A 26466-nucleotide genomic window follows, 5' to 3' on the forward strand; every position below is an offset into this window, starting at 1 on the left:
GTTGTAGTTGGTGTTGCTGTAGTTGTCATTGTTGTTTGGTGGGCCCAGGTTGGGTTCGAACCCACGGGCTCCAGTGTATGTGGCTGGTGCCCTAGCCGCTGAGCTACAGGGGCTGAGCCTATTCGCTGTTTTGAAACAAGTCACTGTGTTAAAAAACTTAAGATTTTTGTTACTTCATTCTTGTTGATAATGCTTTGAATTCTTATATACTTTGAGACCTTTAAAAGGATATCCTAAGTTTGGTTGGATTACATCTCAATATAAACCTATAATTGAGGTAATCGATAGTATGAGCACTAATCCAGAGCATGCCAAAAAAATGTATATGCATTTTAAGAAAGGAAAAACTTGTATTAAAATTATAATACATCACATTTGACTTCTGCAATTACAAGAGATACAAATACAATATAACAAGTGTCATCAGTATATATTGAATATTACAATTCTAATGCACGTTTTTCCTTTCTTAAAACGTGTACATTTTTTGGCACCCTCTGTATAGTAGCAGAATAAATTATAGTTAGTTTACTCAGGTAGTATTTATTGAGGGCCCTCTAATATGCCAGGTCCTCTTCTCGGTCCTGGCATGTAAGCACGTGACAGATAAAATCTCTCTTCTGTGTTACTTGGAGTCTTTTGTGCTCGTGGCAGGAGATGGACAATGAACAAAATAAATCCATTAACAAGAAAGTCTGAGAGAGTAATGAGCGCCAGGAGGAAAGCAGTGCTACATGGAGAAACCTGGGGATTTGGGGTGGGTGCTCCTTCAGACTGAGTGGGGCAGCCTTCCTACAGAAGGGACACCACAGCCAAGAAGTGAGACCCGCCAGGAAAGGCCCATCTCAAGATCTGGGCCCGGTCAAAATTTTCCTTAAGTCAGGAACACATTTGGCAAAAAGGGACAGATATGAAGTGGCTGGTGGAAAGTAAGAGATGAATTGGAGAGGAAGACCAGAACCAGATGGAGGTGTAATGAGAAGCTGCTGGAGGACTTTACTCAGGAAGGGGACGTGCTTATGATCTGGTGTGGGGCTGTTTGGAGAAGGCAGAGTATCACCACCAATTGATAGATTATTTATTATCCCAGGAGAAGGATGAGGGGCGGCTCAGAGGTGAATGGAGGGAAGAGCTGTAGATGGCTTTGCTGGCAGACCAGAGCGTAGCTTGTACAAGGTGATAATTCAGGCGTTTTGCTTGAAAAACTGGATACACATCTATCTAATAAGGCAGAACAGAAACTTCTGAAAATAGATTTAAGTACTTTTTAGACACCACGTAGCAAATTATGAATTTATATTTAGTCTGTTTTACTAAAGTACCTACTTTAAAGACACTGAAATAGATTTATTTTGCCAGTGGATTTTTTTTTTTTTTTGAGACAGAGTTTCACTTTGTCACCCTCAGTAGAGTGCTGTGGTGTCACAGCTCACAGCAACCTCAAACTCCTGGGCTTAAGCAATTCTCTTGCCTCAGCCTCCCAGGTAGCTGGGACTACAGGTGCCTGCCACAACGTCTGGCTAGCTGGGTTCGAACCCGCCCGCTCCAGTGTATGTGGCTGGCGCCTCCCCCATGAGCTACAGGTGCCAAGCCATTGCCAGTTGATTTTGACCTGTCCTTTATACTTTGATTTTTAAATTGTCAGAGACTCTGGGGGTGGGGGATGGTGGTGGTGGTGAAGTTATGGTTGCATTTGAGGTATTGGGTGGTTTTGTTTATTGACATCCGAGTCTCAATGAACTTGTTTTACATGGTAAAATATTTTTATTTTTAAATGATTAAAATATATGCATATTAATGTTATGTTTATATTTTACTTTTAGATAGAAGCTATGATAAACTTTCAGCTTTCACTTGAAATGATTTTTATTTAGATTCATAACTAACTTGATGTTATATTTTGTAATATCTTATTTTCCCTCTTTTTTTCTTCAAGGTTAGCTGTGCACTATCATTCTTTTTATTTTCTTTCCAAGTACATGAAAAGTCCATTCTCTTGGTATCACTGTAAGTAGAAATGTTTGAAGTATCCATTTATGTTTATAAAATATAAAAAATTACGATTTATATAAATATTCATTTGAATGTAGACCAAATCTACACAAATGTATCTTCGTATAAAATTATTTCAGTCATACTTTTTCAGAATGATATCCTATCACTTCTTTATAAACCATAATACTTTCTTTTCTTTCTTTGCTTTTTTTTTGAGACAGTCTCACTATGATGCCCTGGGTAGAGTGCTGTGGCATCACAGCTCACAGCAGCCTCAAACTATTGGGCTCAAATAATTCTCTTGCCTCAGCCTCCCCTCAGCTGGGACTACAGGCACCTGCCACAACACCCAGCTATTTTTTATTTCAGTTGTCATTTATGTTTAGTTGGCCCGGGCTGGCTTCGAATCTGCCAGCCTCAGTGTATGCATGTGGCTGGTGCTGTAAACCCCTGCGCTATAGGCACTGAGCCTATAATCCTTAATACTTTAAACTGAAAACAACTGATAGAATTATTACTGACATACTCTTTATCTCTTCCTATTTCTTCGTTATATTTTCCATATTCTAATAAACAGTAGGCCCTTCAGAGAGGCTTCTCCCAGACTGCAGCCTGTGGGTCACCACTGCCTTCCCCGTTTCATTCAGTCCCACGTCTGCTCAGTGGCTTTCTTCTCTCATGTACGTCTGCAGGGATTTTTATGTTGCCTCTTTTCTGTTTCTTTTTGCCATAATCTTTGTTTAACCCTCTTGGCAATCCCTCACAAGACTACTTTGTTTTAGGAGCATTAAAATTTTTTCCTGGTCTTCATAGAAAGAACTGAGTGACAGATGGCGGTATAATGCCCAGAATATTTTGGAATACTCAAATCCTCTCCTAGGTCAGTCCAAACGCACCACTGCTCTACGCCTCACCCTGTATTCACTAGGTTCCTGTAGAGGATACAGGAATGGAATGACTGATGACAAATGGATGCCAGTATTGCTTGTATCAGGTGGAGCCTCAGACTAAAACTGTAGTGCAGAGCTTTTCAGTAAGCTGGGCTGGCCCACGTGGAAGGTTTCTTAGCTCTGAACAACTCAGTCTCATATCTTTGCAGACTGGAAAGGCTGAGGCTACACAAATTCTTGGTGCCAGAGGATGAAACTAGGTCAGGTGTTACCTTCAAACATGTTTATTTTCCCCAGAATTTTTGCTTCACCGAAAGGCAGTCCATTCAAGATTTGAAATCTGACCAGAATAATTCTCTGACTTCAAACTTCTGGGGGATCCGTTCTCTATAGGTGTACCCAGATTGTAACACTGTTAGTGTGTGGCTTTAATATAATTCTGATCAAAGTATTTTAAAGTTAGCATTAAAAGTTCCTCTTGACCTGGTCTCAGCTAATCTATCACTACACATATTTCATTCAGTAAATATTTATTGAGTGTCTACAACATGTCAGTCATCGTTCTGGGCATTGGTCTGTGCACTAGGAACACGTGTGTTTATTTGTAATAAAATAGACAAAAATCCCTGCCTTCTATAAACACCAGTAAAAAAAGAAAAATAAGACATTAAATAATGTATTAGAATAGTGTGTAATAAATGCCATGAAGAAGAAATAACACAAAGCAGGAGAAACTGAGAGTATTGGAGAAGAGGATGTGGGTACAGCTGTTATTTGAAATGCAGATGTCAAGGTTGGCCTCACTGGAGATCCTGGAGTGGCCAGGAGGCGGTGAGGAAGTTAGCTGGTGGGTACCTGGGAGAGTATTATTCTAGAATAAAAACCAAAGTTCTTAATGTGGTCTGTGAGGTGATTTGGACCTGTTACCTCATTGACTTCCCCTGTGCTAAGGCCAGTGCTGAGGCCTTAAGATGGGAGTATACCTGGCATGTTTAGGGGTCAGCAGACTGGCCAGCAGAGCCGCCATGGAATGGTCAAGGTGGGGAGTACTAGCAGGGGAAGTCAGTAAGGTAACGAGTCCAAATCATGTTGCACCTCACAGACCACGTTAGGAACTGTGGCTTTTATTCTGAAGGGAATGGGGAGCCTCAGGAGGGTTTTGAGGAAGAAAAATTATCTAACTTAATCTTTTGAAAGAATCACTCTGACTGGGGGTCAAGTACAGAGTATATGGAGGAAGTGTAGAAAACATGGGAACCATTTCAGGGCTGTTACCATAATCCAGGTGAGAGATGATGGTGGCAGGGACCAAGATAGTAACAGTTGAAGATGTGAGAACACTCTGATTCTGGATTTAGTATACGTAGAACCAGAAGGTTTCCTGATGATTTGGGTGTAGAATATAATGGAAAGAGAAAAGTCACAGTGTGTCTGTGGTTTGGGCCTGGAACTAGAAGGATAAAACAGCCATTGACAAACTCCTAAATTTACATTTACATCTCCAGCTCTGCCTCTCTCTGTAACTTCACTCATATATCTAATCCAGACTTACACTCAAATGCTGACTCTACGTCTCTGCTTAAATGTGCAAATACATGTTAAACATTCAGGAACCATTTCCTTTCTAGCTTAATCCTGGTCCACTTGTAATCTTCCCAAATTGGAAATAAAGATGTCAAATTATCCTTATTTGCAGAAAATATGATCTTATATAGAGAGAAAACTAAAGACTCCTCAAAAAAAAATTAGAACTGATAAATATTCAGTAAAGTTGCAGGATACAAAATCAATATATAAAAATCAGTAGCATTTCTATATGTCAATAATAAACACTCTGAACAAGAAATCAAGAAGGTAAATAAAATAAAATACCTAGGAATAAACTTAACCAAAGAAGTGAAAGTCTCTCTAATGAAAAGTATAAACTACTATGTTGATGGAAGAAATTGAAGACACACAAAAATAGAATGATATTCCGTGCTTATGGCTTGGAAGAAACATGTTAAAATGTCCATGCTACTCAAGGCAATGTACAGAGTCAATGCAATCCCCATCAACATACCAACGTCATTCTTCACAGAAACAGAAAACAAAATCCTAAAATTTATATGGAACTACAGAAGACACAGAATAGCCAAAGCCATTTTGAGCAAAAAGAACAAAAGTGGAGGAATCACATTACCTAACTTCAAAGTATACTACAGAGCTGAATAACCAAAACAGCATGGTACTGTCATAAAAAATAGGCATTGGCCAATGGGAGAGAATAGAGAACAGCAAGAAATACATCTTACCTTTGCAAATGGTAATTTAAAAGATACAATGGTGTCTTCAATAAATGGTGCTAGAAAACTGGATGTCCACATGCACAAGAATGAAATTAGGCCCTTATCTATGGTCGTATGCAAAAATCAAGTCAAAATGGATTAAAGAGTTAAATCTAAGACTTGAAACTACTAAAAGACAACATTGGGGAGATGCTTTAGGGCATTGCTCTGGGCAAAGACTTCTTGAGTCATACTCCTGAAGTGGGCAACCAAGAAAAATTGGGCAAATGGGAAGCTAAAAAACTTCCGCACAGCCAAGGAAATAATCAACAATGTGATAAGAAACAACCCACAGAATGGAAGAAGGTATCTGTGAACTGCCCATCTGACAAGAGATTAATAATCAGAATATATAAGGAGCGCCAACCACTCAATAGGAAAATATAAAATTTGACTAAAAATTAGGCAGAGGCTCAGTGCCCATAGCACAGTGGTTGTGGCACCAGCCACATACACTGAGGGTGGCGGGTTGGAACCTGGCCTGGGCCAACTAAACAACTGAACAACAAAAATAGCTGGGCCTTGTGGTGGCGCCTATAGTCTCAGCTACTTGGGAGGCGGAGGCAAGAGAATCGCCTAAGCCCAAGAGTTGGAGGTTGCTGTGAGCTGTGACAGCATGGCACTCTGCTGAGAGTGACATAGTGAGATTTTCTCTCCAAAAAAAAAAAAAAAAATTAGGCAAAGAGGCTCAGTGGTTGTTGAGCCACCCACATGCACCAAACCTGGTGGGTTCAAGCCTGGCCTGGGCCAGCTAAACAACAATGATGACAAATGCAGCAAGAGAATAGCCTGTGGTGGCACCTGTAGTCCCAGCTGCTTGGGAGGCTGAGCCAAGAGAATTGCTTGGACCCGGGAGCTTGAGGTTGCTGCGAGCTGTGACAGCACAGTGCTCTACTAAAGGCAACATAATGAGACTCTGTCTCAGACACACACAAAAAAGCAAAGAATCTGAATAAACATTTCTCAAAGGAAGACATACAAATGACCAACAGGTATATGAAAAACTGCTAAGCACCATTAGTCATCATCTGGTTTATATTTTTTACAAGTAGGAGCTAAAATTATATTATACAATATTAAAATATTTTTTCTTTTTCATTTTAGACCAGTCTGCTTAGTTTTAAATGAAATTCCTTTTATGTCTACTTGGTTTTTACTTGTGTCAACATTTAGGTGAGTTGAACCAATTTCTAATTAATATTTTTCGATGATTCTTGTAAACTAATGTAAAATTCTTTTACAAAGTGTTTATGGTTTGAATTGATGATTCTCTTGATTTTTTAAAAATTTTATAGCATGCTGCCTCTCCTATTGAAGGATGAACTCCTGTTACCCTCCGTTGTGACAGTGATGGCATTTTTTATAGTTTGTGCAACAACCTTTTCAATATTTGAAAAGACTTCTGAAGAAGACCTGAAGTTGAAACCCTTTTCCACTTCCGTTAGGAAGTATCTTCCACGTTTTACATTCCTTCCCAGAATTATACGATATTTGGTAAGTTGTTCAGTTTTTAAGGAATGCCATTTTTCAGCATTTCAATAATTTTTTGAAATTTCGTTTCTTTTAAGGCTTTTTGAGATATAGAATTCACATAGCCACTCATTTGAAGTGCGTAATCCTGTCAGCTGTTTATAGGATATTAAAAACAGTGTGTAATTCATGGTTTTAAGTATGTACATAGATTTATGCATCTAATTTTAGATTATTGTCATCCTTCTAAAAGAAGCCAAGTACCCCGACCAGTCATTCCTCACTCTGCCCTCACTTCTACCTCCCTGCTCTGGAAAGTACCCATCTACTTGTTGTCTGTGAATTTGCCCATTTTGGACATTTTATATAAATGGATTGTGTTAGTTTGCAAGCATTGTCATTATAAAATACCGCACTGTGTGGATTAAATAGAAATTTATTTTCTGGAGGCTAAAAGTCCAGGATGAGGCGTTATCAGGGTCTGCTCTCTGACAAGACCCTTGGCTTGTGGTTGGCCACCTTCTCGCTGTGTCTTCACATGAGCTCAGCTTTGTGTGCATGTGGAGAGGTCTCTGGTGTTGGTTCCTTTTCATATAAGGACACCAGTGCTTAGGACCTTGTTTAATGTTAGTTCCCTGCCTAAAGGCTCTTTCTGCAGATGGAGTCACACTGTGAGTTAAAGGCGCTCTCTCCAGATGTAGTCACACTGTGGGTTAAAGACTCTCTCTCCAGATGCAGTCACACTGTGAGTTAAAGACTCTCTCTCCAGATGCAGTCACACTGTGAGTTAAAGGCTCTCTCTCCAGATGTAGTCACACTGTGAGTTAAAAGACTCTCTCTCCAGATGTAGTCACACTGTGAGTTAAAGACTCTCTCTCCAGATGCAGTCACACTGTGAGTTGAAGGCTTTCTCTGCAGATAGAGTCACACTGTGGGTTAAAGGCTTTCTCTCCAGATGCAGTCACACTGTGGGTTAAAGGCTCTCTCTCCAGATGTAGTCACATTGTCTGTTAGGGCTTCAGCATACAGATTTAGCAGGAGACACAATTCAGTCCTTAAAATGGAGCCATACAACACACGGTTCTTGATGACTGGTCTCTCATGTAACTTTTTTGAGGTTCATCCATGTTACTCCTGTATCAGTACTTTATTCCTTTTTATTGCCAAATATTCTATCATGTGGATAAACCATATTTGATTATCTATTCATCAGTTGCTGGACCTTAGATTTCCACTTTTTGGCTATTACGAATAATATTTTGTGAACATTTGTGTACAGGGTGTCAAGTGCACAAATGCTTTCATTTCCTTGAATATATACCTGCAAGAATTGATGGGTCATACAGGAATCCTATATTTAACATTTTCAGCAACTGCCAAACTTTCAGAACAGTACAACATAATTCTGCATTCTCACCAAGGATATGTGAGGGTTCCAATTTCTCCACATCCGTGTCTTTGTTTATTTATTTTTGAGGCAGTCTTTGTTATCTCAGCAGTGGTGTCATCATAGCTCACAGCAACCTCAAACCCCTGTGCATAGCAATCCTCCTCCTGTCTCAGCCTCCCGAGTAGCTGGGACTGTGTGTCACTGTACTCAGCTAATTTTTTTCTATTTTTAGTAGAGTCAGGGTCTTGCTCTTGCTCTGGCTGGTCTGGAACTCCTAAGCTTCAAGTGATTCACTCACCTGTGCCTCCCAGAGTGCTGGAATTACGGTGGGCTGGCCACTTCAGCTGTTACTTCTTTTTAATTATAACCATCCTAGTAGGTGTGAATGGAGTCTCATTGGAGTTCTCATTTGCATTTCCCCTAATGACTAATAATATAGAGCATCTTTTCATATGCTTATTGGCTATTTGTATGTCTTCTTTGGAGAAATGCTTGTTTAAATGCTTTGCCCATTTTCTTTTTTTTTTTGAGACACAGTCTCACTTTGTCACCCTTGGTAGAGTGCCCACAACGCCAGGCTATTTTTAGAGATAGGGTCTTGCTCCTGCTTAGGCTACTGTCAAACTCACCTGCTCCGCTCTCCCAGAGTGCTGGGATGAGACACGAGCCACCTCACCTGGCTGCTTTGCCCACTTTTATCTGAGTTTTCATTGTTTAGTTTTTTAATGTATTCTTCATTTGAGTCTCTTATCAGATTTATGACTTGGAAATGTTTGTTCCCATTCTATGGGTTGCCGTTTTACTTTCTTGATAGTATTGTTTGGAGCACAAAAGTTTTGATTTTGATAAAGCTGAATATATCTTTAAGTTTTTAGTTTTATTGCTTGTGCTTTTGGTGTTGTATCTAAGAAACCATTATATAATCCTGTGGTCATGAATATTTACATTTATACTTTATTCTAAGAGTTTTATAGTTTTAGTTTTTATATTTAGGCCTTTTGATTCATTTTGAGTTAATTTTGTGTATGGAGGGAGGTAGGAGTTGAACTTTATTCACTTGTCCCAGTTTCACTGAATCATCCTGGCACCCTTCTTAAAAATCAACTGAAATTTTCACTTTCCACTAAAGTTGCTTCAGGGATTTTCCCTTTGAGGATACCGGCTCCGTTTATGCCTGTTTGTAAGCCTTTTGGGCTCCCATCTTTCTCATTTTCCTTTTTTTTGAGACAGAGTCTTACTGTGTTGCCCTTGGTAGAGTGCTGTGGCGTGACAGCTCACAGCAACATCAATGTCTTGGGCTTAAGTGATTCTCTTGCCTCAGCCTCCCAAGTAGGTGGGACTACAAGCCCCCACCATAACACCCACCTATTTTTGTTGCTGTCGTTGTTTAGCAGGCACGGGCTGGGTTCGAACCCACCAGTCCCAGTGCATGTGGCTCATGCCTTAATTATGGAGTTGCGGGCACCAAGCCATCTTTCTCATACCTGGAATGACCAGTATATTACCGGTGCTGCCATGATGTAGCCATTAAAGCATCCGTCAGGGTTCCACTTACGGTTCAGTTCCTTCATGAAAGTTACTGCTGTTTCTCATGGCTTCTATGCTTGCTTACACAGTTTCTGTATACTTGCATACTGTGCTAGGGATGAGACACTTAGGAGCTGGCTGGTTTTCAAAGGAACTTACAGCAGACTTAAAACAGTCTGCTATGGTAGCTACTAGACACATGTAGAAATGTAAACTTACTAGAAACAAATACAATTACAAATTCAGTTCCTCAGCCACAGTAGGCAGGTGTTGAGTGCTCAGGAGTCCCCTGTTAGCAGCTGCTGTGCTGGAGTGCAGGTGAGACGTTCCGTCACTGCAGACAGTTCCCCTGGGCAGCACGCTGGTGTAGACAAGACTGACAACCCAGTGACTGTCAATGGAATAATTATTTTTACTCGTCATTTTGGCATTTAATCAAACATGATCTTATCTCTAACATTCTCCTAATTAAATGAAAACTCTTTGAGGCCAGACGATGACATTTTCTTTCATATGCCCCATTGTTCTTTAGCATTAGCTCATTAGAAGTATCCCGTGTATATGAAATGTAATTTTCCATTTGACATGGAAAACTTTTTCGTAGGTGAATTTTCAGGCTTAGTGTGAAGTCTGCAAATTGATAGACATATTTTCAGAGTACCTGTGTAAAGATCAAGTCTAGGTAACTGGGATTTTCATCACCTTAAATGTTTATCTTTCTCTGTGCTAGCAAAATTCAAATTGTTGTTTTCTAGCGATTTTCAAATGTACAATAGAGTAGCCATATTCACCCTACTGATCTATCAAACACTAGGCTTTATTTATTCTAACTGCATTTGTACCCATTAGCTTAGAATTTTACTTGCTATAGGGCCCAGAGTTCCTGAGGATGCTCGACTCTAGTCCTGCCTGGCAGTAACGTCTGCCCCAGATCCCTTTCTTCAGTGCTGGGTGGTCTGAGGTGTCTGCAGGCTTTGGCTACACGTGGAAATCACCAAGAGAGCTTTAAAAGTACTGAGGTGTACTCCAGAGATTCTGATTTAATTGGTCTGGGCATCAAGATTTTTAAAACCTCTTATGATTCTAACGTGAAGCCAAAGTTGAGATCCACCAGAAGAGCCTCAGCCTCCACTTCACCCTAAATTCTGTTCATTTAATAACTACAGATCAGTGTTACTGTATCAGTGCATTAAGTTTTTCCATCTATACTGCTGAATAATTTGTTCCCCCCTTACAGTTTTTTTTCTCAGTAACCACTATGGTCCTTCTGACGCTGGTGACTGTCACACTGGAGCCTCCTGAGAAATTACCAGACTTATTTTCTGTACTGGTGTGTTTTGTGTCCTGCTTGAACTTCTTATTCTTCTTGGTATACTTCAACATTATAATCATGTGGGATTGCAGAAGTGGAAGAAATCAGAAGAAAGTCAACTAGTTGTATTCTTAAACAAATGTGAAAATGTGAACAGTGTTAAAAAGTTCTGTGAACTTTATACACTGTATAAATTATTTCAAGAATCAAGGAGCTATGGAAAAGGAAATGGTGAAAGGTCATTGTTGTCCACACAAAATAAATGTATATGGGACCAGAGACCAATGGAGGCTTTTTATTTTCTAACTGTTGGCCAAAACCTACTGTGGTTTTATTAGTATTCCAGCTATTCACGTGGGAAAAGAGCAAAATGGACGTAATCCCAGTGTTTACTTAGGAAACATACTTTATAAATTATGCCTTGAAATTTTTGAGGAAGATTTCTTGGCCAAGCACAGTGGCTCATGCCTGTAGTCCCTATACTCTGAACCTTAGGTGGGAAGATGGTTTGAGCCTAGGAGTTTGAGAGCAGCCTGGACAACATAGTGAGACCCATCTCTAAAGACAATTTAACATTAGCTGGGAACGGTGGTATATGTGTGTAGTCACAGCCACTTGGGAGGCCAAGGCAGGAGGATTGGTTGAGCCCAGGAGTTGGAGGCTGTGGTGATCTGTGGTCAGGCCATCACATTCCAGCCTGCACAATAGAGCAAAACTCCTCTAAAATGAAAAAAAGAAATTCTTAATTTATTTTTACTTTGTCTAAACCTACTTTATCAGATCATATAGTGAGCTTAATGAGAGAATTGAGCCCCTTCTTTTATAGGAAATCACTAATTTTGGTATTCAAATTTATGTTCCTATACATTTTAGAATGCAAGTAAAGAAGTTTATAAGTTGGGTGGCGCCTGTGGCTCAAAGAAGGGCGCCGGTCCCATATGCTGGAGGTGGTGGGTTCAAACCCAGCCCCGGCCAAAACAAAAAAACCCCAAACAGTCATTTTATCACCAACCTGTCTTTTGTGGAAGTATTTATTTCATGAGGTAGCCGTTAAGGCATACTTAGTGTTGTATTTGACAGCAGTGCAAATCACACCACATACACACAAAGCAGATTTGGTTCTGGGTGTGGACAGTCATGTCCAGATGACACAAGAAGGTCTATGTCTGATAAAGGAAGTGGGTTTAAGATAAGGCAAAAATCAAGAAGCATTTCTTTCCCAAAGCAAATGCGCACAAAGACTGAGAGGGCGGGTCGGCACGGCAGCGCAGCCTTGAGTCCCTGCCGCGTCAGCAGGGGCGCCGCTGCCCACGGCCACCATCTGTAATCCTGCCCACACGTCAGCATCTTGGCTGCCTGTGTGGCTTTCTTTAAAAAAAGTTTTATTCTGTAATAGAATACTTGCATTTAACACAGAATAATGATCTAACTAAATGATGAAATTTTAAGTTACAACTTCTAAATAATTGGAATAAAACTATTATTTGAAAATTAAAGTTTTGTATAAATATTAGTAAAATAGAATGCATTCAAGGTATTCTATCAGTAAATTCTGTAAATATATGCACATTTTCAAATGATTTACTCATATTGAGCTATACTGTAGCTTTTATAGAGACGTGTAGCAACTGTCTTACAAGCCAAAGGGCTCTTATCTATTAAAAACCAGTATAGGGCCAGGCGCAGTGGGTTCTGTCTGTAATCCTAGCACTCTAGATTGCCTGAGCTCCCAGGTTTAAGACTAACCTGAGCAAGATCAAGGCCCCATCTCTAAAAATTAGGCAGGTGTTGTAGGTGCCTATAGCCCCAGCTACTCTGGAGGCTGAGGCAAGAGAATCGCTTGAGTCTAAGAGTTTGAGGTTGCTGTGAACTATTACGCCATGACACTCTACTCAGGGCAACAAAGTGAAACTCTTGTCTCAAAATATAAATAAAATAAAAACCAGTTTAAGAGTATACTTTAGGTTCAGTGCCTATGGCTCAAGCGGCTAAGGCGCCAGCCACATACACCTAAGGTGGCGGGTTTGAATCCAGCCCGGGCCCGCCAAACAATGACAGCTGCAACCAAAAAAAATAGCCGGGTGCCTGTGGTCCCAGCTACTTGGGAGGCTGAGGCAGGAGACTTGCTTGAGCCCAGGAGTTGGAGGTTGCTGTGAGCTGTAATGCCACAGCACTCTACTCTGGGGGACAGCTTGAGGCTCGGTCTCAAAAAAAAAAAAAAAAAAAGAGTCTACTTTAAACTTAGAGGGATTAGGTTCCAAAATACCAAAAACATCCAGTAATGAATAAGATCACAGAAGTAGCCAATTCCAAAGCATTTCTCTTAGCTAAACCCAAGATTATAGGAAGTTTTAAAAAGATATTCAGATCATACAAAAATATTAAAAATGTTTCACTTTCTTCACAGTCAAAAATGAGCCCTCTTAAAGTTATTTTCATGTACATAACTTTAATGTATTTTCATGTACATTTTAGATAGAAGAGCCTTTTCTTTTCTTTCTTTTTTTTTTTTTTGGAGACGGAATCTCACTATGTCACCCTGGGTAGAGTGCTGTGGCGTCACAGCTTACAGCAACCTTAAACTGTTGGACATAAGTGATTCTCTTGCCTTAGCCTCCCAAGTAGCTGGGACTACAGGCATCTGCCACAATGCCCGGCTATTTTTTGTTGTTGTTGCAGTTGTCACTGTTTAGCTGGCTTGGGCTGGGTTCAAACCCACCAGTCTCAGTGGATGTGGCCAGCACCGTAACGCCGGACCAGAAGAGGCATTTCTGAGAAATGCCATTTTCTCAGTTAACAGTAAACTTAGGTTTGCTTCTTATTACTGGGTATTTTTGGTGTTTTGGAAACTAATCCCTCTAAGTTCAAAGTATGCTCTTAAACTGGTTTCTAATAGATATGAGAGACATTTGACTTGTAAGACAGTTGCCACAAGTCTCCATAAAAGCTACAATGAAGAGAATGGAGTGTAAGCCCATGTATCATATATGAGGCATACAGAAGTCATTTCCCCTTGAGGCCTTCGGGAGGGGAGAAAAATCCCCGATGTAGCATTCTGTCCAAATGATAAAGCACAAGTGAGAGAGTGAAACATTTACAAAAGTCAAGGCAGCCAGAGGAGCCCCACAGAAAGATGGACAGGAGTAACTCAAGGGCTGCTGGAGCAGCACAGGGCTTCAGGCCTCAACTGGTCTCCTGTTGTGCTCCTTGAAAGATGAGGGCCAAGTCTGCCCCCCTCCCAATATAAACATTAGCTTTGTGTGAGGCTCTTTCTGCTCTGTCCTTCATGTGGCCTCTAAGGGTGATAAAGTGAGAGTCATCTGATCTACAATGAAGAGAACCAGGAAATGAATCTCAGCAGACCCAGCTGTTCTGAAAGGAAAAGCTCAGTATGTCCAGAGGCCAAACATACAGTAACGGGCTTAGTGGCATCAGGCACAACCTACATGATTTGGATGACATGAAGCCAGTCTGCTTCTGAACCTTCTACTTCCTGATTAATGTAGGTTACCTACAAGAGGTTTTGGCTTCCACTCGTATCCTAGGCCTACTTTTCTATGCTAGAACAATCCCTTTAGTTGTATCTCAAAGTTTTGTTAATATTTAGCAGACAGATTATCTTTAAAAATTTTATTTAAATAGTACCAAGAAAATCATTAATGAAGGTAAACAGGTTTAGTAGTTAAGTGGGTTATTGTTTAATAACTACATTATTTATATTAAGTTTTTTTAAAAAAAAATACCTTTCATTTTAAAAGGTGAATCTTTGTCATGTTTCTCTAAGTGGAAAATGAATTATTTCAACCTTAATTTGTTAAATTTTGTTTCAGATTTCTAGAGTGTTTTTATTTTCATTATATACTGAATCAAATGACATGGTGATATTTTATACTAATTTTGTCAGGACTTACATTTTTTATCAAGATAATAACATTCTGTAATTGTCCCCCCGTTTGTGACGACACACACAGGTGATGCCACAAAACAACCTAGAACAGAAGCTTAAATGCTTCAAATAATTTGGAAGAGATCACCTGCTGCCCATAATAAAGGCCTTTTCTCCAGATCCAGCAGTCTGTGTGGTTTAGTTCATAAACCTTAATATCTAAATGTACTGAAAAAGGCATTCTCATATTTTATAAAGGTGTGAAATTTTAAAACTTAAAAAATAATTTTTCTCTCTTATCCTTGGGATACTCACTACACAACAAACTTCTAGATAAATTAAAAGATTTTAGGTGTGGTGCCTGTACCACAGTGGTTACGGAGCCAGCCACATACACCATGGCTGGTGGGTTTGAACCTGGCCCGGGCCAGCTAAACAACGACAACCGCAACAAAAAAAATAGCCGGGCCTTGTGGTGGGTGCCTGGAGTTCCAGCTACTTGGGAGCCTGAGGCAAGAGAATCACTTAAGTCCAAGAGTTTGAGGTTGCTGTGAGCTGTGACGCCATGGCACTCTACCCAGTGTGACATAGACTTTGTCTCCAAAAATAAATTAAAAGATTTTAAAATGAATCTGTAGATTAATAAGCAGCTGGGGCTTATTACGTGTGAAAACTAGCACCTAAATCCATTCACTGTTACATTTAATCTGAATTTCAGGACTACGTAGCTCTACCAAAGGTGCCATTTTCAGATACGCTTTATTAAGTCCATCCACCAACAGTGAAAGCAGCAGAAACACGTGACACAGGACACAAGACAGGATCTTCTGTACACGTTGGCTTTAACATAAAGTTACAAGGTCAAGAAGAAACTGAGAGTATCTTTGGTGTGTGTAGAAAGTTTAAATTAGCTGCAGAAATCTTATCTAGACCTGCACCTGCCCCGTGCCGTGAGCTGGTATTTACTCGTCAGATAAGTTACACAGACTTCTCTGTTCCCTTAAATGCGACCAGACAGATGCAGAGTGGTGCTCACAGGGACTGCATTCTTCTAGATGCCTGTGGGATACAAAAAGGTGGTGATTACATCATCAAGAATCAGTTTCCAAACGAACATGCATCTCATACGTGACGTAAGAAATGAGTTTAATGTTCATGTGATTCAGTGTCTAGTTCAGTTAGACACTGGTGATTTCTCATTTGCTCACTTGAGTATCCTAAGCCAGATTCAGCCTCACAAATACCTGTCAGTGTGGCTGCTCTTTACAGTGACCAAACTTAAATGACACACTTGTGAGAGAATTTTAAAACTCCAGTATGACTTAGAAAAGCACCAAATTTACATGCCTTTGTCCATAAGCCTCAGGGACCCTCAGCAGGTGTCTCCTCCAACAACTGCTTCAGAAAAAAAAGTGTCTACTCTGCAGGCCGCCTCTTCAGTGTGCCCCTCTGGAGGCTCCCAGTGGCAGCAGGAGCTCCTGTCCGTGGTCTTAAGACCTCACGTGACAGGAAGCCTTTGAAAGAAGTGGCATTGGTAACTGGTGGCAGACACCCCACCGGACGTCCAGGAAGTGACCCTGTCACCCCATCCTGCGTGTTGTGTGTCTGCTGTGAATTCCTGATACACTGTCTGTTCTTCATGTGGTACTCGCAGTAGAGAGGGAAGTTCATGTTCATCAGAAGGGGAAGGAACTTTGGTCAACTCCTCTTTCTACGCCCCATGGAAGTGTGACAAATTTGGTCAAAGTCCAGAACATTCACTGGTCTACATTTCACTAGTAATATTACAGGTAACTTTTCTTTCTTTCTTTTTTTTGAGACAGTCTCAGTCTGTCACCTTGGGTGGAGTGCCATGGCGTCATAGCTCACAGCAACCTTAACTTTGGACTCCAGTGATCCTCTTGCCTCAGCCTCCAGAGTAGCTGGGACTACAAGCACCTGCCACCAAGCCCAGCTAATTGTTCTATTTTCAGTAGAGACAGGGTCTCGCTCTGGCTCAGGCTGGTCTTGAACTCCTGAGCTCAGGCCATCCACTCATCTCAGCCTCCCAGAGTGCTGGGATTACAGGTATGAGCCACCATGCCCAGCCTACAGGTCACCATTTAACACAACTTTCCTCCCCACTGTGTGGTTTCCCACACAGTGGGAACTGCCTACTCTAGTGTGGTCACTGCCTGCTCTAGTCCACTGAGGCCTTCTCTGCCTCCTAGCCTCATGTAAGGAGACCAACCCATCCAGCTGCTCTGACTTGCAACCAAACTTGTAACGGGACATCTGTGGTGTCCACTGCTTCAGGGGCCTATCACAAAGATGAGCTTCCTCAAGTTCAGGAAAGCAACAGAGCTCAAGATTTGGATTCGGTGTGGAAAAGAGGAGGTCCCACCCCTGCATTAAGACATAAATCACCTCAGTCACCCCCAGCCTCTATAGAGGGCCTGCCGAGTTGGTCATCCGTTTTCCACCGCTCGTGTTAAGGCCTTGACCCTCCCTGGACTCACTGACCTTGCTATTGGAAACAGGAGTCTGCACTCACCATTTCCCGTGGCTTACCTTATGCCTGTGCTGTTGTTTCCTCTACATAAGCCTTATGTCCTTATCTTGATTTTCAGGACCTAAAGGTTGTTACCATATACACTGGTTTATTCATACCAAGCCTCAGCTTTTGTGAACCAAGTGATTACACTGTTATTGGATAGAGTATCCCAGTAGCCTCCGTTTCTATCGGCCACATGATGTTTGTCTCTTCCCATCGTTCGGTGGTCTTAGCACTGTGCCTGTGGCCTGTGGGTTGCTGTCCCCTTCCTTTCTCTCCTGTTCTAACTACACCTCATAAAGCCTTCACTTTTTAAGGCTCTAGGAAAGAATCTGTGTGCCACAGTCCTCCCCTCTAGACACTGACTGACAGGTCCAGAGAAGTAATCTCTGAAGTGTGGGGGAGGCAGGAGCTGCCGTGCAGGCAGGGAAGGTGGCTGTGGTGTGTCAGGACACAGCACCTGTCAGGTTTCTGGGTCACAGGACAAAATCAAGGAGCTTGTGTCCTCCCTGTTCCCATCAGCAGGGCAGCCGTGGCAAGTGCACAAGAGGAACAAGGATGCAGAGGGAGGGCCTGGGAGGCCGAGTAGAGGGTGAGTTCTAAGAGGGTTTTGAAAGATGGGTAAACTTTTGACAGTAATGAAGAAAAGGCTCGCTAGGCAGGGGGGACAGACAAAGGTAAGGAGGAAAGGCACTTTCTGGGAATGCGTCTGGGAAATGGCAAGTGATCTGGAATGAATGGGGCACAATGGAGAAACTGGAGAGGCCTGAAAGTCAGTTTAAATTTGGAATATGTGAATATGGTTCAGCGACATTTTCTAAAGCAGAGATGAGTCCAGGAGCAGCATAGGCTGTTGGGCAGGACTGGAGGGCAGAGAGGGAGGTCATCCTGGGGGTGACAACAGTCTGGAAGAGAGGTAGTGTGGGAAGGAGCTAGCCCAGGGGCCCGGAGAGGAGGACGAGGCACTTCCAGAAGTTAAGAGGATCTGCAAGCACTTGGGATGCGCAGACAAAAGTCAGAATTGTGAGGTTTTTAGCCTGATCAATGGAATGATGCAATTCCTGGATAGGGAGAAACAATTTTGAAGGGGAAATGAAGAAATCCGTATACCTGAGGGACACCGCATGGGCCCTGAGACTGCGGTGCTCAGGAGGGAGGCCACCGTTAGCTGCAGAAACCACACGCACTAAAGTGAGAACTAAAGTCCAGGGGATAGAAGAGATCACAAACAGAGTGCCCAAAGTGGGACGAAAACACAGTCAAACCCAGGCCAGGTGCGGGGGGCTCACGCCTGTAATCTCAGAACTTTGGAAAGTCAGGAGTTCAAGACCAGCCTGGGCAACACAGCAAGACCCCATCACTACAGTCAATCAATCAATCAATAAATAACCAGGCATAGTGGCATGGGCCTATGAAGGCCGAGGGAGTGTGAGATTGCACTGTGCTCTCTCCTGAAACAAAACAAAACAAAAGAACATTCCTAAATTGAGATGGTCTTTACTAGAAACCGTGAACAGAAAGCTTTTCTCAGTATTCTGAATTCCCCATAAGTTTATTAGTGAGACTATTAGTAAGACTCTCATATACTGAATGTGTATGTTCATTTATTTAAACATTTAACTGGTTATTACAGGTGAGGAAGCCACGGCACAAAAAGGTTAAGAATATGTATCTGTGGTCACCGTTTAATGGAAAAGTTCTGTTGGATTTTCAGAACCCAGAAAAAATATTTTAAAGCACTTTCACAGGGTTTGCAAACTTCAGATTTAAAACTCAGTTAACAGAGAGTTTCATCCAGAAATTTATAATGTCACTAAGGTACATTAAAAATGTTTCAAAGGAATAGCATGAGTACACCTACAAACTATAGTTTTAAAAATGAAAATCAGCATAATATAAATTGTAAGCCTACATAAAAGACACCTTGCTGCAAAAATACGGTGACATTTTGTTTACAGACCAAATAGTGAATTGGATTTAATGTATATTTTTAAATCCATAAGACTATCTCAAAGTTGGTTTAAATCTGTCTCTCCTTACAGAACAGACAAGTGAAACAAATCCAGAGGTTTGGTGTGTGTGCTGGAAATCGTGTCTAGCAGGTCATGTCGCCATGTGCTGGGCACTGTGCTGAGTACGTCACAAACATACATAAATTCTGGATTAACGTGAGGGTTTAGGCTATGTTTAGGATTACAGGTGTGAGGTGCTGCTCCCACCTCAGTTTTTTTTCATTTCTAAGGTCAAGCTCAAGTGTGAACACCCTCCCACTGTTCCAATCAGGTGAGATCCCACCCATCCCTCTCCCACTTCCTCTTGCCCCTCTCACACCTCTCCCCTCCCGCTTACGGAAATAGACTTGTGTCTTTCTTTTGTGTGGGAATGTAGTTGTTTATATTTTGGTTTCGTATTAGTATTGAGTACATTGGATACTTGTTTTTCCATTCTTGTGACACTTTACTAAGAAGAATGTGTTTCATAGGGTTGGGCACTATGGCTCATGCCTGTAATCCTAGCACTCTGGTAGGCCACAGTGGGTAGATTACTTGAACTCTGGAGTTTAAGACCAGCCTGAGTAAGAGCGAGACCCTGTCTCTAAAAAATAGCTGGGCATTGTGGTGAGGGCCTGTATTCCCAGCTCCTTGGGAGGCTGAGGCAAGTGAATTGCTTGAGCCCAGAAGTTTGAGGTTGCTGTGAGCTATGAGGCCATAGCACTCTACAAAGGTGACAAAGTGAAACTCTGTCTCAAAAAAAAAAACAAAAAAAAAAAAACTGTGTTTCAGCTCCATCCAGGTAAATACAAAAGATGTAAAGTCTCCATCATTTTTATGATGAATCACAAATTTTATGCAATGTTTACCCTTAAAATGAATGAATATATCCTTAATAGGATATAAAATCCTAGGCCAGCACTGAAACCCGATATGCATAGATTATTAGTGTGTAGTGGTCAAGAGCATGGGCTACAGCACCAAACCGCTTAGCTTAGGACCCTGGCTGTGACAGGGCACTTACCCATTTCATGCCTCACACTCACCACCTATAACAGAAAGATCATGACTGTGTCTATTTCACAGGGTGTCATGAAGACTAAATGGGATACCTGCTAAAGCACTTAGAATACTGCCTGACACACAGAAAGTCAGCAATAATCTTAGCTATTATTATAGGCTATTTTTTTATTGTATACAACAGAATGAACATTTTAATGAATGAAGTGACACAACTTTCTATGTAAGATTCTTACAATCTTTAAGAACAACTTGTTTCTTGAGATACCATTTCCAAAGAAAAGTCTTTTGCGGATAAAAATATAATTCTACTTTGCTTTGTTTTCTCTAAGAGATAGCAGGCAACACCCGATTAACTTCTAAAAATCTGAATACTGATGGCACAAAGTCTGCAATGATGCCAGTTTTTAGTTTGAGAGCTCAGTTACACATACACTAGGCACTTAGATCAGCTCATGAGTCATACTGCCTCTAGCATATATGTTATAATAAGCTATTTATAAATGTACAACTTTTACTTTTAGTTATCCTAATTAGTTATCCTTTTGAAGGTATAACTAATTAATATATAATTATTTACTTAATTTAGCACAATTTCAAAACGCAATGTATTTGTTACATCTTGTTCAGTCAGATGTGTCTTATAGAAATGTAACCCATCTGTTAGAATTTATTACTGTATTTATAGTGCCCTATTTACACTCAGTTAAAAATACATTCAATAGCTGTTCCCCCCCCCCCCTTTTCTTCCTTTCAAGACAGAGTCTCACTCTGTCACACTGGGTAGAGTGCCATGGTATCATCATAACTCACAGCAACCTCAAACTCTTGGGCTCACGTGATCCTCTTGCCTCAGCCTCCCGTAGCTGGGACTACAGGCATGCACCTGGCTAATTTTTTGTAGAAACAAGATCTCGCTCTTGTTCTGGTTGGTCCTGAACTCCTGAGTTGAAGTAATCCTACTGCCTTGGCCTCCCAGAGTGCTAGGATTATAGGTGTTAGGCACTGCTCCCGACCTCAGTTTTTTTTTTTTTTTTTTTGAGTGTCACACTTTATCACCCTGGTAGAGCACTGTGGTGTCATAGCTCACAGCAACCTCAAACTCTTGGGCTCAAGTGATCCTCTTGCTTCAGCCTCCCTACTAGCTGGGACTACAGGCGCCTGCCACATTGCCTAGCTATTTTTAGAGATGGTGTTTCACTCTTGCTCAGGCTGACCTTGAACTCCCAAGTTCAAGTAATCCACCTGCCTTGGCCTCCCAGAGAGTTGTTCTTTTTTAATCAGCCTCCAACTCACAGATCTTATGCTTTCCTACTGTTTGTAGAATAGATAAAATACATATAATTTCAACTAATGTCCAAAGCTCGTGTCCCTGTTTCTTATGGAAAGACAGTACCAAATCTGATAATGTAAATAAAACACAGTGAAATTTAACAACATTAAACTGAATTAGTAAGTTAAAACAGTACCTCAGTTTAAAATGGCTTTAAGGAATTCATAGCTGTCAAGACGACATTCTGTATGAAAGAAGAAAGTTTTTTTTTTTAGAAAGTAGTTCAAAGTAACTCATCACAGTATATGATGCAGAATAAATGCTGAATCAAAATGAAATTAAAATAAGCTAAACATTAAGTTTTATTTTACATTATAAATAGCAGCTTTAGAGCTATACATTTGTATCATCCTACTGATTAGCTTGATTTTACTTCAGAATGTACATTTAAAATTTCTCATGAAAACTGCCAAGACATTTATTGTTTTGATGCATGCTTAGTAACATGGTTAGTACACCTTTAATGGTTTGTTATAATTCCTTGTCACTTATGCTGGATTCTCCAGTCCTGAGGGCAGGACCATCAGGTATCAGTCCTGCTATCAGTGTATCCCCAGGGCTGGAGTGGTGCCCGGCTCATAGCAGACGTTCAATAAACATTAGTGGGTGTATAAGGAGATAGCAATTTGAAAATATGTAGTTAATTCTTTAGAAGTTCTGTGTTTTTTTTTTTTAGACACAGTCTCACTATTTCACCCAGGGTACAGTACCGTGGTGACATAACTCACAGCAATCTCCAACTCTTGGGCTTAAGTGATTCTCGTGCCTCAGCCTCCCAAGGAGCTGGGACTACAGACGCCTGCCACAACGCCTGGTTATTTTTTTGTTGCAGTTATTTAGTGGGCTTGACGTTGGGTTTGAACCCGCCACCCTCAGTGTAAGTGGCTGGTGCCGTAACCATTGTGCTACAGGCACTGAGCCAATTCTTTAGAAAGTTCTTAGAGTGGCATCTGTTCCCCTCCACTGACACACCCACTGCATGGCCTGTGGTCCTTGTGTCCAGGCTCTGCGCTGGGCTCTGTTTGCCAGAGAGGAGCCCAGGAAGAGCCCTACCACCAGACAATTGCAGTCCTTCTTAAGATCAGACAGGGTGGTGGCAGCCTAGAAGACAAAGCCATCTAGCTGCACCCAGGAGGGCTGGGGGAGCTGCAGAGAGGATGTGACATCTGAGATAGACCTTAAAAGATGGCATGAGTTCCGGACAGAGAAGGAAGAGAGGGCAACTGAGGTGAGGTTGTGAAAAGCAGCAGAGGGGCCTGGAGTGCTGAAAGAGAGATTCCAGAGGGCTAAAGCATCCGGGGTGAATGGCCTAAATAAAAATGACCATCCTCCTCCTATCTGAGGTCTGAGCAGGAGGAAAAATCACCTCGTACTTAATAGTTACTCAAGTCCTGCTTTTAACTCTGTGAAGAGCGACACCACACTGTAAACACTGCTCTCTCACATGTGTGTTTAAATATACAAAGCACTTCGTGGGAGAATTTATTCTTTTTTGTGGAGCTTTTTGACTATGGGTTAAAATGGGAAAAAAGTTCACCTGTCAGGTGACATTAAACCAATTTCTACCAAATGTGCCAGAATAATTTTTCCCTACCTCAAGAACAGTTAGTCTTCAGTCTATTCATTACTGTCTTTTAATAGTATTTTTATTTAATAAAACCTATTAAGACTACCATACAAATCTCTCTGCTTATGCTTTTATCTTGTACTGATCAATTTTTATATTGCTGACATCCCCGCTTCACCATTTGCTCATTTAAAAATTCATAGTATGTGAGATATGTCTCTGGGGAAAACGTCTATAAAATTTGTTACAGCTGGCAAATGTGTATGAGTCAGTGATAGCACATGACTAAATGCTTCACAGAAAATAAAATTTGTTTCTGTAGTAAGCAGAACTGTTTAAATGTTATTTATTTTTATGTTTCAAAGAAAATATATTGTGAAGTGCTGCATTGATTTAATAGGCAACAATGTCTGTGTACACGCTGCAGAGGGGGGATTTATGAAACCTTTGCACAACTCCTTTAATTGAATTTTCCAAATCTCTCACCACACACAAATAATCAATATCTTCTGCAGAGAAAACCAGTCAGAATTATTACAGTCTTTCTTTTCAATTCTGTTGTCATCAGCACATACAGAGCACCTGGATATTTGTAATGTCTGATAGCGAGTTATTTATACCTCTTAAACACATAATTGATATTAAGTGAGTCCAAATCTATAGTTTTAAAATTTTTTTACCGATATTATTTAAAAAGAAAAATTATCATATTTCTATTAAAGTATCAGAAAATTTAAATTATGCAAGAAATTACTAAAAAGGCTTTGAAAAGTAATAAACAGTTTGCTTTTACTTAAATCCTAGACAAATCTCAAGTAAGCATTTTTAGCAGTTAAAATGAATCCCTAAAACAGTGATGAATAGTGTTACCAAGAGCATTAACATTATTAATAGGCAAGGTATGACCCTCATACAGCATGCATGATGGCTGAATCCTTATAAAGAACTGAGGACTATAGCTGTACACTAATGTACATTTGTGCTACCAAAACTAATAGCTCTATCTTTTATCTCAAGATAAATCTAGAATGTTAAAGCATAAGGGGGAATTTTTGTTGTTTCTCCTAAAATTCATCATGTCTGAAATTTAAACCTCAGTGTTTTTAAACACTGAAGTATCTGTTTGAAAAAAGGTCTCGTTTAATGTTAAGATAAAATAGAAAAAAACTAAAAGGTTAGTAGTCTTCCGGGAGGAAAATTATTTAGCTGATATGATGAATACTTTTTCAAGCCTGAGTGGGGGAAAGAACAACATATTTTTATGTTTAAAAAATACTTCAGTGGGTGGTTAGAAAGAAAAGACAATTTCAAACTATTTTATAGTCAAAGAACAGAAGTTTAGTCCTGTAGTCTAAGAATTTGATAATTTTAAAATCCTATAACCCAGATGAATTTACAATGAAAGAACACACTAAGCTAAAGAAAACAAGAACATTATAGTTTATGCTTTTTTAAAAGAACAGAGCTAGAAATTCTGAAATATTTTCTATTATAAACAGCTGAAACAATCAACTTTTTTGAACAATGTAAAGTTCAGAGAGTTAACATTTCATTTAAAATATGCATACTGTCACCTACACAATTATTTTGAAGACAGATAAAATATGTTTTGGACTGAAGCTAAGTGACTAGATTTCCTATCTTGGCAACTGCTCTACAATTTGCTTACATTCTTTTCAAAAACATTTTGTTTACTGGAAGTACTAGTCAAAGACAGACAATGATAGTATTTTTTAAAATCTGCAGAAAAAATGAAAATGCTGAGTCCTGTATAATGCCGTCTATTGACGGGGAATATCTGTATCGAGTTGTGTAAAGTAAATACATTTCATGCTTCCCATGTGATGGTGATGTGACATTCCATCTGCATCAACTCACTGAATGGTCATATGTTGTAAATCTTCAGCATAACAAATTTAAAATAATTTTGAAAATTCACATCCAAATCTAACAGAAAAAGAACCTTTCACTTCATTATTTTCCTAGTACTCATAAAGCCAGTATTATTGAGGAAAGCCAAGTTAACCTTATTTCCTAAGTACGTAAAAGAAAGTCTCCCTTTGTTTAAGAAGTTTCTATTGAGCAGAGATCTTCTGTTTCTCATATGCTGTTTCTCAAGGCAGTCCCTGATTTGAAAACTATAAAAATCTTACGTGTTCGCATTTATGTTACTGTGTTATGTTTTAAATTATAATTAAATAAGTTACATAAAGCCTTAACAATGTACGACAGATGTCTATTTATTTAAAACATTTATTATTTTTACAATTATACTCTATTAAAATAAAAAATTGAATAGAACTGAAAAACTAATTTGAAGGGGCAAAGAATAACACCATGAATGTTGGAATTCTCCTGGTATTATCTATTTAAACAACTTCAGGAAATTTTTATAAGAATCTGAAGATATTCTTTGATAGGGAAACAAATAATTGGCTATTCTCATCCTCATAATTAAACGAAACAAATCCTATACATATAATAGGAATGATTTTTAAGTTACACAATTTCTTTTTTTGTTGTTGTTTTAGCTTTTCCCCTGCCCCCAAACCCCTGTGTCAAGGGCAGATTTTCAATAGATATTTCGTATAATTTCCAATATTATGAAGATTTGCCAAACATGTTTAACTTTAAACAATTCCAGGTAATAGCAGAGTAAAAGAAAAAGGCAAAGTAGAAATTTTTATAAAACGCTGAAAACCAGATCTCAAACTTAGAAACATTATAAAAAAAATAGTTTGAGATGTCAAAAAAATTAGCAATACAGTATAGCTATCTTGCATTACTGTAAAGACCTGTTGATCCAAGTCTTAAAAAACGAGTGATTAATGTTCAGGTTTGATGTCTCATGCCTAATCCTAGCCCTCTAGGAGTCTGAGGCAGGAATGTGTGAGCTCAGGTGTTTAAGATCAGCCTGAGAAAAAGCAAGACCCTGCTTCTACTAAAAATAAACTGTGGTATATGTATACCATGAAGTACTATTTAGCCTTAAAAAGATGGGAATTTCGTATCTTTTGTAACAACCTGGACAGATTTGGAGAACATTCTCCTAAGTGAAGTATCATAAGAATGGAAAAAAAAAAGCATCATATGTACTCAGTACTTAATTACAACCAGTAGATTAACAACTACATAGTCATATGAGGGAAAAACTAAATTCAAGTCAGAGGGAGGGGGAAGAAGAAGTTGGGTGAATTCCCACCCAGTGGGTGCCCTGCTCAGATA

The 26466-nt window shown here is 40.0% G+C and overlaps 2 protein-coding genes across 3 annotated transcripts in view; one reads left to right on the forward strand and one right to left on the reverse strand.

Moving 5' to 3' along the window:
- ALG6 (ALG6, alpha-1,3-glucosyltransferase) overlaps positions 1–11183 on the forward strand; it is a 46602-nt gene extending 35419 nt beyond the window's left edge. Inside the window, exons 12-15 of the mRNA XM_012807189.2 lie at positions 1937–2007; positions 6317–6385; positions 6508–6706; positions 10837–11183. Coding sequence (XP_012662643.1) covers positions 1937–2007; positions 6317–6385; positions 6508–6706; positions 10837–11034 — 537 coding nt within the window. The 3' untranslated portion in view covers positions 11035–11183. The remainder of the gene's footprint in view (positions 1–1936; positions 2008–6316; positions 6386–6507; positions 6707–10836) is intronic.
- Positions 11184–15622: 4439 nt separating this feature from the next.
- Positions 15623–26466, reverse strand: part of ITGB3BP (integrin subunit beta 3 binding protein) — a 67224-nt gene continuing 56380 nt past the window's right edge. Inside the window, exons 8-9 of one of the 2 annotated variants that reach the window (XM_023515109.1) lie at positions 21811–21858; positions 15623–15856 (exon numbers count right to left, since the gene is read on the reverse strand). In XM_023515109.1, the coding sequence (XP_023370877.1) occupies positions 21812–21858 (47 nt within the window). In that variant the 3' untranslated portion in view covers positions 15623–15856; position 21811. The remainder of the gene's footprint in view (positions 15857–21810; positions 21859–26466) is intronic. The other variant, XM_023515110.1, reaches the window with a different exon arrangement.

Source organism: Otolemur garnettii, unplaced genomic scaffold, assembly GCF_000181295.1.
Source record: "Otolemur garnettii isolate 467f Iridium unplaced genomic scaffold, OtoGar3 scaffold00066, whole genome shotgun sequence".
Taxonomy (NCBI): Eukaryota; Metazoa; Chordata; class Mammalia; order Primates; family Galagidae; genus Otolemur; species Otolemur garnettii.